The sequence below is a fragment of the Pleurodeles waltl genome, chromosome 5 (genome assembly GCF_031143425.1).
Source record: "Pleurodeles waltl isolate 20211129_DDA chromosome 5, aPleWal1.hap1.20221129, whole genome shotgun sequence".
In the NCBI taxonomy this organism is placed as follows: domain Eukaryota; kingdom Metazoa; phylum Chordata; class Amphibia; order Caudata; family Salamandridae; genus Pleurodeles; species Pleurodeles waltl.
In genome coordinates, this window is record NC_090444.1 from 537,964,370 (window position 1) to 537,982,717 (window position 18,348).

At 41.5% G+C, this 18,348-nt stretch overlaps 1 protein-coding gene across 1 annotated transcript in view; it reads right to left on the bottom strand.

Annotated features, from left to right (window-relative positions):
* Positions 1-576: 576 nt before the first annotated feature.
* The window catches only part of PNPT1 (polyribonucleotide nucleotidyltransferase 1), a 357,765-nt gene continuing 339,993 nt past the window's right edge, over positions 577-18,348 (bottom strand). Inside the window, exon 28 of the mRNA XM_069234364.1 lies at positions 577-866. Within this exon, the coding sequence (XP_069090465.1) occupies positions 696-866 (171 nt within the window). The 3' untranslated portion in view covers positions 577-695. The remainder of the gene's footprint in view (positions 867-18,348) is intronic.

Here is an 18,348-nt window from a genome sequence, read left to right on the forward strand (position 1 = left end):
CTAGGTGTTTGGGCTTCTTTTGATGCTTTTCCCAATATCAGACTCTACTTTTCTCTTTAAGATATACACTTTCCCTCCTCACCCTTCCAGTGTTTAGCCACTAGAACCACCCATGACACACTGGAGAGGTACTGTTAAGGAAACAGAGTAAGACAGGGCAATATTGATTGTCTAGGTGCTGTGCTTGGGAAAAGAAACAGACGGGATATAACAATAATAACAAAAATGCATGTTGATAAAAAAGTCGGATAGAGATAGACATACTCTGCAAAAAAACGGGAACTAAGATAGAAAAAACAAATGCAATACATAGAAATATGATACATAGTACGCTCCAGAGAGGACCAAAAACCTCTTGTTAAAATCAACTCAGGTTTTGACACTGTTAACAAGTGTTCCTGGTCTAGTGCAACTTAGCGGCCTTGGAAGGAAAGAAACTGGAAACATTAATTATGGAAAGGAACCTGAACTTGATGAAAAAAATACTGCAAGTGTGAAGGAGATGCACATTATTATTTACAAATCCAAGATAGAGGAATCCTTTGGTAGACCAGTGTAAAACACGAGACAAGTGCATAGATGAAAATATTGATTTTTTTATACACATTAAAATATATCTACATAATATACAACAAACATTATGATGGCAGCCTGTTGTAAGTGATGTGCATCCATTTGAAATAATCGAAGTTCTCCTAGTCTACTGTTCCAGAAAAGGAGGAAGTGTCAGTTACAGGGCTGGTGCTTCCCAGTACAATACTGTTCCTGTCTGTTAAGGTTTTAACAACAGTTGCGGCTGGAGATTGAAGCACTTTGCGTGAAAGTCTCATCCTGCCATCTGTCGGATCACGGCCAAAGTATTTCACCTGAAATGGACGAAAAAGGTCATTAACATCAATCGCTGACCTTAATGTGACAAGTGACTGCATTATGGAATTACATTTGATTGTAGCAGGTCTTCGAAAGAAGACTTTAAAAATGTAGGCACACTGGGCACATTTGTACAAAAAAAACCTGCTTGTTAAATCCCCGCTCACCTAAAATTAAACAAGCAATCTTGGGTCGTAAAATAGCGCAAGGATCTTTAACTTTTATATAAATATGTAAAACGTAAAGCTTTGCCACTAAATAAACCGCAGAAGACAATGAAAGTTCCGTAATGCAGACATGGTTACATACACCACTCTTTGAGAAATATGTTTTTGTATCACTTGTAATAACGTTGTCGAACATATCCACTTAAGTTCAAGCTTTGGAAGTTAGTTATAATTAAAGTCCCTTTTCTCCACTGAAAATGAGCTTTTTGGATTTTGGATGACTCACAATTGAAGCCTAGTTTGAAAAGGTTATCATGGAAAACATTGGTTCTCATCGGTGTCATTCATATTCAAATCATGATTCATCAACAATAATTACTGGTCTCATAATGTAATATATTAAACATTCATTCCTTTCACGAAAAAATCAAGTTTATAAATAGACAGTAGAATATGAATGTTAAACTTCAATGTGTCTCAGGTGAACAGAAACCACAGCACCCCAAAATACAAAGTAAAGACATTGACAATGACAAAGGGTGTGCTTCAGCAACAAACAACTCTGAGTAAACTCAACTCCATGGGCCTTGCTCACCTTTGCCTCGTACAAAGTTCAGGCCTTTGTTTTACTTTTTACGGTCGAACGGGCAAAGTGCTCTGTCCCTGGTGTAATCTCTCTATAGGCTTGTAACCATGCCCATGTCATGCCCATCAGTTTAGTTGGTTCATGGGCTTGCCTTTTACAATTTGCTTCATTTCATTTGTGAAAGGCATGCATACGTCATGCCTTTTCAAGTGTTTAGCCCTCCTCGTGCGCACTGACCAACTACTGAAAACATTCAAGGCTCCATGTTTTCCATATGGTTTCTTGACTACTTTTTCTCTTTATTTCTCAGGCAGCTCGATCTCGCTGTGCAGTAGTTATGCGCTTTGCATGACATCGACCCTGTTACATGGCTAACTGCACTTTTGCCGGTTACATGGCTAATTGCACTTTTGCCAATAGGTTTCACAGCAAGCAAACTTCTGTTTCCTTTTATGTTTTTCCGTCACGCTTCACTGGGGCTGAGGGCTCGCTTATTTGAAATTGTTTAACTTTTCAGTTTATGTGGCAAGAAAAGTTTGGTTAGGAGTTTAAAACGGGAATAGCTCGAACTCAAGCAAATGCGAGACCAGTTGCATTACAAATGCTTGTTGGTATGGTGTTGTCGTCAACATTTTGACCCACTGAATAGTTACTGGGTCTCATCAGGACTGAGAAATGCTGGGACGTCCTCTATGACGGCAGTGAGCCCTTACTTGCTGATCCTAACTGAAATAGGAATGTTTCAAAATCATACCTAGTGAAATAAAACCAAATGTACTCACTCACGGGTATAAACCCCTGGTGGCACGGAGAACCAAAAACTGCAATCGTTAGACTCCCAAGCTGGGGAGTCACCTGCTAATTAGTAATCCTCCGCAGATTGACAACGTACCATATTGAGATAATCTACCTGTAGAGACTCTGCAGTGCCCAATTGCACCAGCCTGAAGATTCAGCAAAGCCTGAGCTTTCTGGTCAGCTCCATGATAGGGAATGGGCTACAATTATATGAATTAATTGAGACCAGTAATTATTGTTGATGAATCACGATTTGGAGATGAATGACACAAATGAGAATCAATGTTTTTCGTAACAATTGTATACTCAGGTTCCAATGAGTTTAAGAGGGACAAACATTTCAAAAAGGTACACATTCACCTAGGGTTGTTTGTGAAGCATTCTACAGTGATAGCCAGTACAATTAGCAAGTTAAAGACTCTAACAAGCATTGACAATGTCAGTAGGTCTGGCTTTATAGGAATGTTGTCTTGTAACGTGAAGCATTACAAGTAGATAACATGTGAATTAATGTGTATTAGACAACAGTTCTTGGCCTTTTATTTCCCCAAATTTCTTTTGCCATCACTCCTTAATTTTTGCTGAACTTGTTTTTTTGGCAATAGGACTCTGTGAATATTACCCCTGCAAACCATTGCTAACGTTCTTGTGCTCTAGTCTTATAACATGGTAAAATGAGCCTACACTTAATTGGCACAATTAATTTACGTGCATGACCCTAGTAAATGGTACTACCTGTACCCAGGTCCTGTAATTTGCATGCTACTAGTGGGCAGCAGCACTCATTGTTCTACCCACTAAAGTAGCTCTGTAAAACGTATCTTGAGACTTCCACTGCAGCCTGTAGTAGAGTTTTTAAATGCCATTTCTCCCTGGTAAAATAAATCGTCTGCCAGGCTTAAACCTTCCGTTTTAATAAGTATGTCACTCTAAGGTAGGTTCTAACCAGCCCTATAGACGGGTGCATAGTATTTAAAAAGCTGGATGTGTGTTAGGTTTTTACATATCCTGGCAGTGAAAAACACCTAATGTTGTTTTTCACTGTTGTAAGGCTATCTCTCCCACATATGAACACTGGGTTGTCTTATTGCACTTAATAAGTGATAACTTCAGATTGGGAGCAGACAGAAATATGCTGTTTACACTCAAATAAATTGTAATTTAAACCACTCTTTAATAGTGAAGTCAGATTTTATGTTACAATTTTGAAAATGCACTTTGAGAAAGATGATATTTTCTTGTCCCAGCCAAGTGTGCCTTTCTGCAAGCATCCTGGGTCACATGACTGTGAATGGCTCTGTTGTTGGAGGTTGAATATTGCTTCAAGACAGTGAGACAAAGAACACTTTAGTGCGAAGAGAGAGGGTTTTCTAGAAAGGATGGCTGGGGAGGGAGCTTCCCTCTGCCCTGATTACTTTTCAAAGGGCCCTGACACCAGTCCTGCTCTGTCTGTTTTCACCCTAGACAGTTTGGAGCAAGGACCAGGGAAAGGTATTTTGGGGGTAGGTCAGAAAATTCCTCCACAAAATGTATGGCACCACAAATAAAAATGGGATCTTCTGAACCTCTCACCAGTAGAATCCTGGACCTGTGGAAAATTAGGAAGAAGGACTACCCTGCTGCCCAAAGGACTGCCTTTCTGTCTGAAGGAGGAAAATTGGAGCTGTTTGCTATGCTACTCAGGCTGATTTCAAGGGCCAGTTGGCTGACCTCCTCTGTGATCTAAATCCCCTCTTCTCGTAAGTCTCACATAACTGTCTGGTGTCAGCTACGCTGTCAGGCCAGACCTTAAAACCTGTATGGAAATAAATCTAGCCTGCTGATGTTTAAAAAATTTGCCACAGGTCATAAGCAATGTTCACAGACTCCACAACCCACCACATACTGGTGAGGGAAAAAATCATATTTGTCAATTGGGTCAGATAATCCAAATTTAGCCCCATATATCTTATTTATGCAGTATGCACATTCTCTGTGAAGCCATGTGTGAGGTAAGGAGATGAGCATAGGTGGAGGCTTATGGTTAAGTAACTATACATAGTAGGATGAATTTTAGTGGGTTTTACAGTTGACTGCCACAATAACAACCTTCCAATTGAAGTTTTATCTGATAATTTGAAATGCTTTTTTTTATTTTTTATCAGCATGTTAATATCCTATCTTAGAAGGCAAGTACGCTCCTGATCGAATTTTCTCAGTGATTTATATTGCTGAGTCCTCAATACAAACTGCAGATGTAGCTAAGTCGTTAGTCCATAAGGACAGGAGTTTTGAGGGATAGGAACACTGGCTCAGTTTGACAAATCAGCAGTAAACATACATAAGAATGGCACTGCAGAATGGTCAAGGGAGCCGGGTAGCTTTTAGTGTGTCGCAAATGTTGCAATCCCTAAGGAACTTTTGCTAAGTCACAGCAAAAACCAAAGAGCAGATTTGCATTTAGCTTGGATCATGCAATAGGGTTGATCCAGCTTATTTTCTGGGATGTATCTGGTGTAAATCTGTTCGGTAGCTTTGAGAAAATGAAAAAGCCAAAATATAGGGGATATCACATTGACTGGGTTTGAAGCCAAAATTTAAACATGAACTAAATCTGACTACATGATAAGCTGAAGTGTCTCCAGCTATTTTGCAGTTCACCTGGGCCACGAACCTCAGTGCGAATACAAAAAATTGCTGGGGCAATGTGGGTGCAACGTATGCACAGGCCATCTCACGAAGGGCCCGCTCACAGCCCGGAGGAGTAGACAATGGCAGTAAACACTGAACCATGTCAAAATTAAGAGTAGTTGTGTGATGTGATTCGTCTGGTTTGAGTAATGCAATGCAAAAATATTGGAAATTCATTGTATGCTTAGTTTGGAAAAACATGTATATTCAGAAGAAGCGATGAGGCAAGCAGCTCTGGGGCAGAGGAGTTGGCACATGAGTTTAGCATGACCTGCATCTGCAGCCACCTGTGCAAGGAGGGTCGCTTTGCTGCTCGCGGAGCATGCTGGATAGTACCACAGGATGAGCACAGGAATTTCTGGAGTGTGAACACCTTCAATGATGTAATTGTTCGGGTCAATGATGATGTGATCTATTATGTCATCAGTTATTAAAATAGGTAGCCAAGTGGTAGAAAATGGTAAGTTTTCCAATCGAGGTTCCAAGTGCCATTAAAAACTCCCTCAAATAGAGGCAGCCTCACATTGTTACCTCCCTGTCCAGAATTCTCTATCTTCAATAAACATTTTGAGTTGCGTAATAAATAACAAAACTAAAGTTAACATAAATGACCTATATAAACTTCTTCACTGAATAACCTGAAACCGGTCTGTGGGAAGAACTAGTGGCTTAATATGCAATTCCAAATGAAGCATACGTGTTCATGTAAAGATATCCTATGCAGTGTTTATGCAAATGCAAACGCGTGCTAGTGCTCCAAATGAAATCTACTTGTTTAAAAAGTCCGTTTTGTGAACTTCATAGGGCCGCTAAGCAGAGTGAAGGTGACAAGCAAATGTGTTTGATACCTGTTAGCATTACTTCAGTTTTCGAAGCATTCATTTTAGAGTCAGTCTGCAATTTTGTCGAGATTAATGTTTACTTTCAAAAAGATCAGATGGCCCATCTAACCGTAGATCAATCTCGATATCATCAGCAGAGGAGTGGAAGCCCTCGCCCTTGTGGCAGATCAGATGGAGCAGTGGTTCAAAGATAGACATTAAATGGTAAGAGCAAATAGGGCTGAACCCTAGAAAACATCACAGTCAAACAAGAGACTGGTTAGACATATGTAAATGATTCACATATTGGCTCCATAGCTTGGATATATAAAGTAAACTAGCATGTGGCTTATTTAAAGTCCTCAACATTGTTTCTCAAGGAATAATAATCACCAGTGCAGAAAGCCACCAAAAACTCAAACATTATCCAAAGTGAAGAACACATAAATCTGAGGTGGTGTGCATGTTGTCCTAGATGTCCTCCACCTCTGTCCCCATAACATGTCTGTCTTGGTCTAATACCAGTCTAGGGTTGCTCAACAATGTTGTGTTTTTCCAGAACTATTTGAGTTTGAGTGTAGATCACTTTCTCTACACTGTTTTCCAGCCACGGCAATCTGACAACAGAGTGAGAGAAACTCATAATTCCAAAGTTTAAATTGAGCTTCTTTAAAAGGGAAGTTACAATTGCAGTCTTACGTTTAACAAGGACAGATACTTGCTGCTATTGCTAAGATGATCCTAGGACTCACAGGACAATCATCTAGTTCAGATACCTACTGAAAGTAAAGACGATCAAGAGGTCTAATGCACACATCTGATCCAAAGTTCCCTTAACTGATAAAGCTGATGAGCAATGGGTAGAGAAAAATTAACATTTGTCGTTTTTTTTTTTTTAATTGCATTAATGGTGTCAGCTTTTTCTTGACAGGCGGGCATTCTTTCCCATAGCTCTACTGGTAAAACAAAGTTTTAAAAATGTTTTGAAAAAAAAGTCTCACTTTAGTGCAGATACAATTTCATAAGATAAATAGTTTTTATTCCCCTAAAAAATCGTCTTTTAATAAGCAACAGAGGTTGCTTTTCAAGTTGTAAAAGCAGAGGAACTTCCAAAAGTGTGTGAGGTTGATTTTGTCTGTCGACACTTTCATAATCTTGGGATTTTTGCCTCATACCATGGAATATTTATCAGTGGATTATGCCAGAGCTACTGGTGCCAGAAGTTGTCTGATTTGTTAGGACCTCTGATCACATTCAACTCCACAGTAAACAATTACTGTTGATTTTTCCAGAGTGTGCCTTCTTAGTTGATTCATAGATGCTGCCTTACAAGCATGAGAAACAAATTAAGACAGGGCTACCTCTGTAATGTGACAGAGACTATTACAACTTCTCCCAGGGCAGAAGCTGCAAGATTAGTACTTCCTCTGCCAGCTACAGTAACGTTTCACGACCAGTGCATTCTGCTTTATTATGGGACACCAGATCACAGAAAAACAGATCCTATAAAAGCTGCTGCCTCTCTCACTTCTTACTGAGCTGCATTACAGCTGCAATTACCCCAGTAGTCCTGGACTGGCATGCCAAAGCCAACAAGCCTGGCTTGCATTTTGAGCCCCGACTAAACATTCTTAAAAAGTGTATTGTAAAGAAAAAATACACAGAAAAGTATTCCTTTCTGTACAGAATGCATCTATGACGTAAGGAAAGATATTCCTTTCAAGATGTAAAATAGTCCCTTGCACTGCAACGGAAGCACTCCATAGGAGGAAGAAGGATAGACTAAATATGTGATAGCATGAAGTGAGAGAAATACTCCTCTGGGTGGAGACAAAGCCCACACTGTATATTTCATAGAATTGTTAACAATAGTTTTTGCAGACAGCCACAATGGCAAACAAATGGCCCTCGTCTGTGTCAAGAAAATAGCTTGTTGAGGCCATGGGGAGGCAGACTTGTGATAATAAACAAGATGAACCAACCCCGATGCAGTTTACCTCTACTACCAGTTACCGGATATTCATTAGAAAGGGACTCATAAAACAGACCTGCACAGTAAGGCACTGCCGGACATTGCCTGAACATCCATCCACCTAAGCAGCAGCAAGGAGATAGTTAAACTACACTAACTATTCTAAACCAGCGTCAAGACATAATTATTATTTTGCCAAAGAAAATAGCCATGCAGCTCAGATCAACTCTGCAATAGGAAGAGAATCAATTTTAGAGAACTCTTAGTAGACCTTTGGGTTCCTGGAAGGAAAGATTATACTCTGGACATTGTGAAACAGGTTTCCTTTTCACCTCAAGTTAATTTAGGCAGCTCAGGGTTCTCTCCACAGTCATCTGTGATGAAATTGTGGCCCTGTCCATCAAAGTTTTACTCGCACAGAAACAAAACTTGCATTCACTCTTCAGCTTTTTCCAGAACTAATTTAAATTTTTCTGAGGACCTGGAAAGAGGAAGGACCACGCCATACAGGAGACCCCATGTAACGTGTGACGGCCATTCCGCCAACAGCACTTTGAAGTAGTACGAAACAATAAACCAGCTGATAATGCTGGGTTGGTAGAAGGTGGAAACTAAAATATGAATAATGAAATATGAAAATGTGTAACTAATGTATATCAATAAACTGTCCATCATTATTGTTTGTAGCCATAACGCGCTATTTCCTAAACAGCTTTTTTATGTTTTATATATTATATGGAACACCTGCCCGTCATCACTGGCTTTAATGCGATTTTGGATTAAAGATGCATTCAGAAATAGGTCAACACATTGAACTCCCTTTTCATGCCTGCTTCTCCCTCATCTCTCCATGTCATGGTGTATCCCTTGCTTTGTTCTTGCCTTCGTATTCCCTTAATGAACCAACATGAGGGTCTCTCTATCGGACGCCTCCCGGGCTTCTGTTTTATTTTTGATTCTCACATTAACGAAACTCAGTTTCCCATGGTTCTGCTTAGGGTGACCACCTGTCCGTAATTTTTACCGACTTCCCACAATTTCGCCCTGCTGTCCGTTGTCCGTGATGAAAGGCATAAGGGACAGCATTTGTCCATGATTTTAGCCTTTCACCTAAAGGACAAAATGTAATTAGGACAGATCAGTTTCCACAGCTGGACTGAAAGGCAGGGAGTCTCCTGTGCTCTGATGGAGGGGCAGACAGAAAAGGAAAGGCCTTCTTGACAGGGTGTCTCCTTCCCTAAAGATATGCAACTCTGCGCAACTGGTAAATCTGCAAATGGAAATGGGGCTTGGAAACATGAATTGGTTTAATCAAAGGAGTCACATGAAGCTTTCTAATGTCAAAGACATTTTCTTTTTGAGCAGTACTGTAAGGGTGTTCCAAGGTGAGCTGTGGAGTGTGTGCTTTTATTGGGCTGTTATAAAAATAATGTTAGTAGCAGGTAGAAACTGTATATTATTAAAATATGTATTTTAACAGGACTTTTTTTTGTATTTAACCGAAATGTATTTGCGCATTTTATATCAGCCTATGTTATGATTTGTGTAATGCATGTATAAAATAAGGACGTTCACATTCACAGTTCTTTCTGGGACCTTGGTATCCCATAGTACTAAAAAACATTGGCAAAGCCAATAGGTCTTGTGTACGCAAGAGTTATTGGCTTTGCCAATGTGCTTTAGCCTTGTTATACACCAGAGTGGCTGCTGTTCAGCATGGCTAAAAGTTAGTGGCATTGTGGTGTACAGTGGAGTACAGTGGCATAGGAGCAGTGGCGTAGAGCACTTTGGTGCAGAGTAGAGTGCAGTGGGTACAATACAGTTGTTTAGAGTGCATTGTTGCAGAGTGCAGTGGTTTAGAGTGGCTTGGGGCAGAGTAGAGTGGCATGGAGTGCAGTGGTGTAGAGAGGCAAACAACAGAGTGGCAGAGAGTGCAATAATGTAGAGTGATGCAGTGACATTGAGTGCAGAGTAGGCTCGCATGGCATAGAGTGGGGCAGAGTGGAGTAGTGTGCAGTGGTGCACTGCAAAGTAGAGTATAGTGTTGTAGAGTGCAGTGGCGTAGAGTGCAGCAGTACAGAGTAGAGTGCTGTAGAGTACAGTGGCAGAGAGTGCAATGTTGCAGAGTAGAGTGTCAGTGCAGTGGGGTAGAGTGGCACAGAGAGCAATGGCATAGAGTACAGTAGTGCAAAGTAGAGGGCAGTGGCGTTCAGTGCAGTTTAGAGTGCATTGGCGTAGACTGCAGTGACACAGAGTGGCATTGGGCAGAGTAGAGTGGCAGAGAGTGCAGTGGAGTATAATGGCATACAACAGAGTGGCAGAGAGTGTAGTAGTGTATAGTGGTGCAGTGGCAGAGTGCAGAGTAGACTCGCATGGCATAGAGTGGTGTAGAGTATAGTGCTGTAGAGCGCAGTGGCATAGAATGCAGTAGTACAGAGTATAGTGGTGTAGAGTAGAGTGGTGGAGAGTGCAATGTTGCAGAATAGTGTGTCAGTGCAGCTGTGTAGAGTGGTACAGAGAGCAGTGGCGTAGAGCACAGTGGTGCAGAGTAAAGGGTAGTGGTGTGCAGTGCAGTTGTTTAGAGTGCATTAGCGTAGAGTGCAGTGGCATAGAGTGGCAGAGTGCAGTGGAGTAGAGTGGCATACAATAAAGTGGCAGAGTGCAGTGGAGTAGAGTTGTGCAGTGGCATAGAGTGCAGAGTACACTCGGGTGGCATAGAGTGCAGAGTACACTCGGGTGGCATAGAGTGCAGTGGCGTAGAGTGATGCAGAGTCGAGTAGTGTAGCGTGGTGCAGAGTATAGTGCTGTAAAGTGCAGTGACAGAGTGGAGTTATGCAGAGTACAGTAGAGTGCAGTGGAATAGAGTGTATTGGTGCATAATGCACTAGAACAGAGTAGAGTGGTGTAGGGTATAGCGGCGGCCAGTGCACTGTTGCAGAGTAGAGTGTCAGAGTGAAGCAACATATAGTGCAGTTGTTTGACGTGCATTGGCGTACAGTGCATTGAAGTATATTGCAGTGGTTTAGAGTGCGGTGGGGCCAAGTATCGTAGAGTGAAGTGGCATAGAGTAGATTGTTTCAGTGTAGAGTGCAGTGGCAGAGTGGAGAGTTGTAGGGTAGAGTGTACTGGCATAGAATGCAGTGGTGCAGAGTGCAGTGGCATAAAGCAGATTGTTTCACAGTAGAGTGAAGTGGCGTAAAGGGTAGAGGTACAGGGTAGAGTGGAGTTGCATACAGTGGCATGATGGCATGGAGTAAAGCGGTGTAGAGTGCAGTGGTATAGAGTATATTTGAGTGATGTACAGTGTATTGATGTAGTGTGCAGAGCATAGAGTTGAGTGCTGCGAGTAAAGTGCACTAGCATAGAGTGTATTAGCATAGAGTGCAGTGGTGTACAGTGCAGTGTTGCAGAGTGGCATAGAGTGGAGTTGTGCGGACTAGATTGGTGTTGCCTAGACTGGACTGATATAGTGTGAAGAGGTGCAGAGAGCAGTAGTGTAGAGGCGTAAAGTGTATTGGCATAGAGTAGAGTGGTATAGAGTAGAGTAGTGAGGCGTAGTGTGAAGTATCAGAGTCCAGTGGCACAGAGTGGAGTGGTTCAGAATGGTGAAGTGTGCAGTGCCCACAGTGCAGTGACATGGAGTGGTGAAAAGTGGAGTGATGCAGAGTATGGTGGAGTGGTGCAGAGTGGAGTGGATTTTGCATGGTGTGGTAACACACTGCCATTACAGACAACACGTTTTTGATTAAATGGCCATTGCATTGCACACTCATACAGTTTTTCAATTAAACTATACAGTGCACAGATGATGATGTGAGGAAATCTCATCACCTAATGGAATGATTTGTTTTAATCATTTAAAGGTATTTGTTTCCAGCACAGTTCAGAACAAAAATGTGCTTCATTTGTACTCCTAATTCTGATATGTTCTGAAGTTTATTTAAATGTTGTCATGAGATAGAAAAAACTCTTTCCTAACCCCAGTATCCAGCAAGATTGTTGCATAAATCCTTTCACTTTGAAGTAGGCGAAAGAAAAGTAAACAGTAAGGTCCCACCGAAGATAGAGCCTGACATCTGACCTTGTTCTTTAAATGCACAGCAAATGTGATGAGATAAGAACAAGATTTACAGGACTGTTTACAGAAAGGGAACACTCAGAAGGATACTGTAAATAAGGTTTCGGCAAGGGAAGGGACAACCTCAGGCTGCATAGCCTAAAACAAATAAAGTCAGCAAATTGAAAGCAACAAATTGTGAGTTACTGTAGTGATATTTGTATTTTGACCACTGACTTCGTGTCGCACCACTTTGCACATGGCTTAGCTGTTCACCGTCACATTAGTGATCACCAGTTACAGACTCCATTTTGTATTCAGCTTAGCCTTAGCTTCACTGCCACGTTAAAGGTATGAGTAGTTTTTAGTACAAAACATATTAAACAACGTGTTTTCTATTCTGCGTGTTCTTTTTCTCACTGAAGAGCTAGGACATAAGGTGGAGGAGTTAGTTAGCGAGATAAGGATGTACTAGATTGATGTTTATGGTACAGCAGGGAACGGTTTGGTTTTGGGAAAGACATCAGGATTTTGGCCAAGTCCCGATGTGTTTCTTTCAAAGCTGATCTAAAATAGCCACCATTTTGTAATACTTCTTGCACAGCGGTAGGGGCTTTTTCAGAAAGCTCCTTCCTTATTTGTTTAAAATATATAAGAGACCCAAATCAATAGTAGGAGATTCAGAGACCTCAGTCAGGATTTTAGACGTTGAATGCCTGATATATATTTCCCATGAGGGTAGAGTTCTCTCTTTCTCTCAGTCAAATGGGGTCATCGGCTTGCTGGCAGGAGAAGGATGAAGAATCTGACAGTGCTGCATTTATATTAATTATTTGCTTTGCATTGTGTATGAATATATATATATATATATATATATATATATATATATATATATATATATATACACAAGTGTTTCTATCCTTGCATGTAAATATTTGCTGTTTAGAAATTGAAGATTCTTTGTAAATGGTCTTACTTCATTATTGCACATTTTAAAAGTACACATTTGGCTATTCAAGCTTTCCTTCACAAGCCTTGAGAAAAGCTATAATAAATGTCTTCTTCAGATTAAGAAATGCATTCCAGAGAATCTTTTCGACTCCTTTCAGTGTGTGTATTTTGGCTCAGTCAAAAGTAAAGCAAAACACTTAAAGAGGAAAGTATGAAAACTGCCATTTTCCTGAACAATGCACACCATCTATTGGATGGATCACTTGCTGTCTCAGTGTGCAACTGAATTATTCGCCTTGCTCCACCAGCCTACAAATAAGTGATCATGACTCTTTAATTAATCAGACAGGGCAGGCTTTAAAAGATGTGCTACAGGCTGTCAGAGAGTTAAGGGATTTAGGACAATGGGATAAACCTGAGTGATCTTCAAGGTCTGACGGCGCACAGATAACAACAGAGTGTCCAAGAAAGACATATTTATGACGCTACTAAAAGATGCTATCAAAAAAGAACAGATTGATGGGATAGATACCAAAAGCTTGTGGGAAATGTACAGTAAAAGAGGGTTAGATTGAAAGGAAAGCAGCAGAAAGGTAAACAAGCAAGATAACAACCGTGAAACGCAGAGCCAGTCACAGATATCAGGGGAAGGAAAAGAAAGGGAGAAAAATGTTTCCTCACAAGCGAGAGAGGAAAACCTCGACAGTGACTGGTTAACTTTTGAGACCAGAGATGGGGGTGAGCCTGCTCGCAAATATTAAAGCATATATCCAGACCTCGCTTGGGCAAAAGTTGGCAGGTTTAAATCAGACTAGGAAACTGGCCAAGCTCCGGTACAAAGTTGGGCTCGTCAAAGATAACAGACCTCATGTTGATTTAGAAATACATTGGAAACACAAAAATGTGCAAAAAGTTTGAGCCTTAGTTGACACCGGAGCAGAGGCCTCTGATTATGGAAACCCTAGGAAGTTTAACGGACCGCATTACACCATCACACGGTTGGGGGGGAAGGCAGACCCCGCTGTACAAACCACAGTACAAATGAAAATAGGGAGAACAGCGAGAAGAGAATATACTGTGCTGATTGTGCCTCTTTTGGAATACATACTGGAAATTGACATTTTGAAAGGAATGACTTTGTATTTGGATGATGGTTGTTATCAGTTTTGAACAAAAAGATACATTTCAGTGGCAACCATGAGAGTGGGTTGTTTAAAAATTCTACCAGTGAAGGTTCCCCCTGGCAAATAAAGTAATTCATTTGAAACAGTACTGCATTCCTGGTGGGCATGATAAAATAAGTGAAACTATAAAAGACATGATTGAGGCTGGTGTAATAGCTCCAACTACTACTGAATGGAACAATCCCTTCAGGCCGGTTAAATGACCTGACGGGCACTACAGAATGACAGTTGATTACTGCGAGCTGAATAAACATACACCCCTTTTGACAGCTGCGGTCCCAGACACCATCACTTTGATTGAACGAATACATAAACATGCAGGGACATGGTATGCTACCAAAGACATTGCCAACGCGTTCTTCTCTATACCCTCGGTGCCAGAATGTCAAGAGCAATTTTCATTCTCCCACTGCGGAAGGCAATTCAAAATGTTATCTTTACCTCAGGGGTACATACATAGTCCCACTATATATCACTGGCAGGTGGCAGAGCACCTGGATGAAGTATCTGTCATTCCAGGTGTGCAATTGACCCATTACATTCATGATGTGATGATTCAGGGAGAGACAGAAGAACAAGTGCAGATTCAGTTGGAGAGAGTGGTGGAACTCTTGCAGAGTAAGGGGTGTAAACACAAGGACCATCTCAAAATGTTAAGTTTCTAGGCATTCAGTGGAATCAGGGACACAGAGATTTGTTACCACAGGCAAAGCAAAAGATTCTCGAGTTTGCCACACCCTGCACTAAGCAGGAGACATAGAGATTTATTGGATTGTTTGGTTTTTGGAGACAGCACATCCCTCATTTGAGTCAGATCTTGGCCCTTCTGTACAAAGTGACAAGGAAGAAAAATGAGTTTGAATGGGGTGAAGAGCAGCAGTGTGCTTTAGATCTGGCAAAGGAAGCAATTCAACAGGCTTTAGATTTGTGGCCAGTGCAGGAGGGAGACATTGAGTTACATATAACTGTCCAGGGACAATTTGCAAATTGGAGTATGTGGCAGAAACAGGGAAGGACGAGGGTGCCCCTGGGGTTCTGGACTAGAAAATTACCTGACTCTGGGGAGCAATATACTCCTTTTGAAAAAACAGCTTTTGGCCTGTTATTGGTTTCTAGTGGATACTGAGCAAATAACACTAGGTCATAATAGAATAATGAGACCTGAAATACCAATTATGCAGTGGGTGATGAGTTCACCTAAAGCTCACCGTGTAGGACATGCACAAGAGGCTAGTATCATACGCTGGAAATGGTACATACAAGACATGGCTCGAGTAGGACCGTCAGGCACTGCAGGCTTACATGAACAGGTGTCACAAGTCCACATACAGCATGAGGAGAGGGTGCAGGAGGTACCACAGGTAAAAGAGTCACCAGTGAGATGGTGTGCACCATTTGAATCCTTGTCCCTTGAGGATAGGAAATATGTATGGGTCACTGATTGTTCATCCAAATTCGTGGGTACCAAAAGACATTGGAAAGCAGTGTCATACAATGCAGTTACCAAAAAGTTACTGACCACCACAGGAGAAGGTAAAAGTAGCCAATATGCGGAGCTGTATGCTGTGTATCAGGCTCTAAAGCAAGATCTGCCTGGGCCTTGTCATATTTACACTGATTCTTGGTCCACTGCTAATGGGTTAGCCACTTGGCTTCCCACATGTCATGCACATAACTGGTCTATCCACTCAAAGGATGTGTGGGGCAAAGAGTTGTAGCAGGAAATTTGGGAAATGTTAGAACAGAGTAAAGTCACAGTGTATCACGTGGATGCTCATTGTCCCACTGACTCACTAGAATGCTGGTTTAATTCCCTTGCAGACGACAAAGCCAACATTTCAGAGACAGAAGTGGCAATACCAGATTCTGACTTGGTGCGGATACCTAAATGGGCACACCAAAAATGTAGACATCTGAGACAAAAAGCCACTTACAGGTGGGCAGAGAGGGATGCACATTCCCCTAGACTTGATAAAAACTGCAATTTTGCAATATTGTCAGCACACGCAACAGAGCTCTGTCGCACAAACTGTCAAAGGTCAATTGGGGAGAGGAACGTTACCAGGACAGATATGACAAATTGATGACTTTGGACCACTACCAATTAGTCGTGGGTGTCAATATGCCTGCACTGTAGTGGACGCTTACTCTGGGTACCTAATTGATGTCCCTTGCAAACGTGCTACTCAGCACAATACTACCAGAACTTTGAACTTGTTAATGTTATACTATGGAGTACCACTCCAGGTCCAGAGTAACAATGGGTCACACTTCAAAGGCAAATTGGTGCAAGACTACTGTCCTCAGCACAATAGTGGATATATCATATTCCTTATTATCCATAGGCCTCAGGACTGACTGAGAAAATGAATGGCTTAATGAAAGCTCAATAGCAAAAATTATCTGAAGGAATAATGGTAATTGATGGGCCACATCGCACAACACCTTTGCTGCACCTGAATGACAACATTTGGATTCATTTGGCGCAGACTGTGCTCAACAGATCCGACTTTTGTATGAGTGCCATGAAAAGCACTATGGATGTTTTGTCAACATGTTTGATAGCAATACCAACACCAACAATCATCTTGTTAGAAATTTCCAATGCCACTAACAGGATAAAGATGTGTAAGAACATGACGTGGAAATCCACTTCAGTCCCTATGAGTATTGCAGGGACTATCAGGAAACAATCAATGAAAAGTGGGACAATCTCACTCAGATAATTACCTACAACATTACTACTGGTGATGTGTGTTACTACATGTCTTGTAATTCTTGTGACATCGGAAAATGCATTCAATTGTGTTTAAAAAAGAAAACATCGACCTCTCAAAACTTAACGTGGGAACACAGAGTTTTGTGCTTTTACCGAACGGACAGACATTGCAAAAATATGTCAAATCACATGGCTTGTCATCATCTAGTGACTACTGGCAGTCACATTAAACATGTCAAGTTGCAATTTGGCTGGCTGTTCTCGTGTGGGAACCTTATTTTTACCTACATTCCAGCTAACATCCTAGAGACACTATGCAGCTAGATGAAAATTGCGACTCAGATATTCAATTATTATCCCAATCAGAGTATCTAAGCTTACGTCTTTCTATTGTAGGCGTGCATGGTTTAGCTGTATACAATACTAGGGTAATTAATAAGCTAGCATGTCTCATAGTTAAAAACATTAACCATACTTCTATTGCTTCAAACCAGGGCTGCTATAGACTACCTTTTGCTAAAACATGATCATGGCTGTTCTGATTTTGAAGTCATGTGTTGTTTTAACCTTTCTGACCACTCTAAATCTATCCAGGCCCACATTGATACACTACATACATTAGTGAAAGGGATAAAACAGGATATGAATCAGGGATGGTGGAACTGGTTGTTTCACTGGTTACCTGATTTTGGACAATCGTGCAAAGTTTTGTGTGGAATTTTTGTAGTATTAGCTCTTAAATATATCATCATGTTGCTGTGTACAATGTATTCCTAATTTGCTTGCAATGTTTAGACCGAAAAAAGTTGATTTTAAACCTATAGGCTACACAAGTCATTGGTCAAAAGGCAGAATGTAATGATATTTGTATTTTGACCACTGACTTCGTGTCTCACCACTTTGCACTTGGCTTAGCCGTCCACCGTCACATTAGTGATCACCAGTTACAGACTCCATTCTGTATTCAGCTTAGCCTTAGCTTCACTGCCACATTAAAGGTACGAGTAGTTTTCCGTACAAAACATGTTATGCAACGTGTTTTCTAATCTGCATGTTATTTTTCTCACCGAAGAGCTAGGACATAATCAACCAATCAATCATTTGTAAAGCACGCTACTCACCCGCTAGAGTCTCAAGGTGCCAAGGGGTGGGGGAGAGGGGAAAGAAGTGCTACTGCTTGAACAGCCAGGTCTTGAGGAGTTTCCTGAAGGTCAGCAGATCCTGGGTCTGTCGTAGGTGGACGGGGAGGGAGTTTCAGGTCTTGCCAGCAAGGTAGGAGAAAGATCTGCCGCTGGCTGTAGTTCAGTGGATGCGAGGGACGGTGGTGAGAGCGAGGTTGGCGGAGCGGAGTTGACGGTTGGGAGTGTGGAAGGAGAGGCGCTCGTTGAGGTAGGCAAGGCCAGAGTTGTGGAGTGCTTTGTGAGCGTGGATGAGGAGTTTAAAGGTGATCCTCTTGTTGACAGGGAGCCAGTGTAGGTCTCTCAGGTGGGCTGAGATGTGGTTGCGGCGTGGGATGTCGAGGATGAGGCATGCGGAGGCATTCTGTATATGCT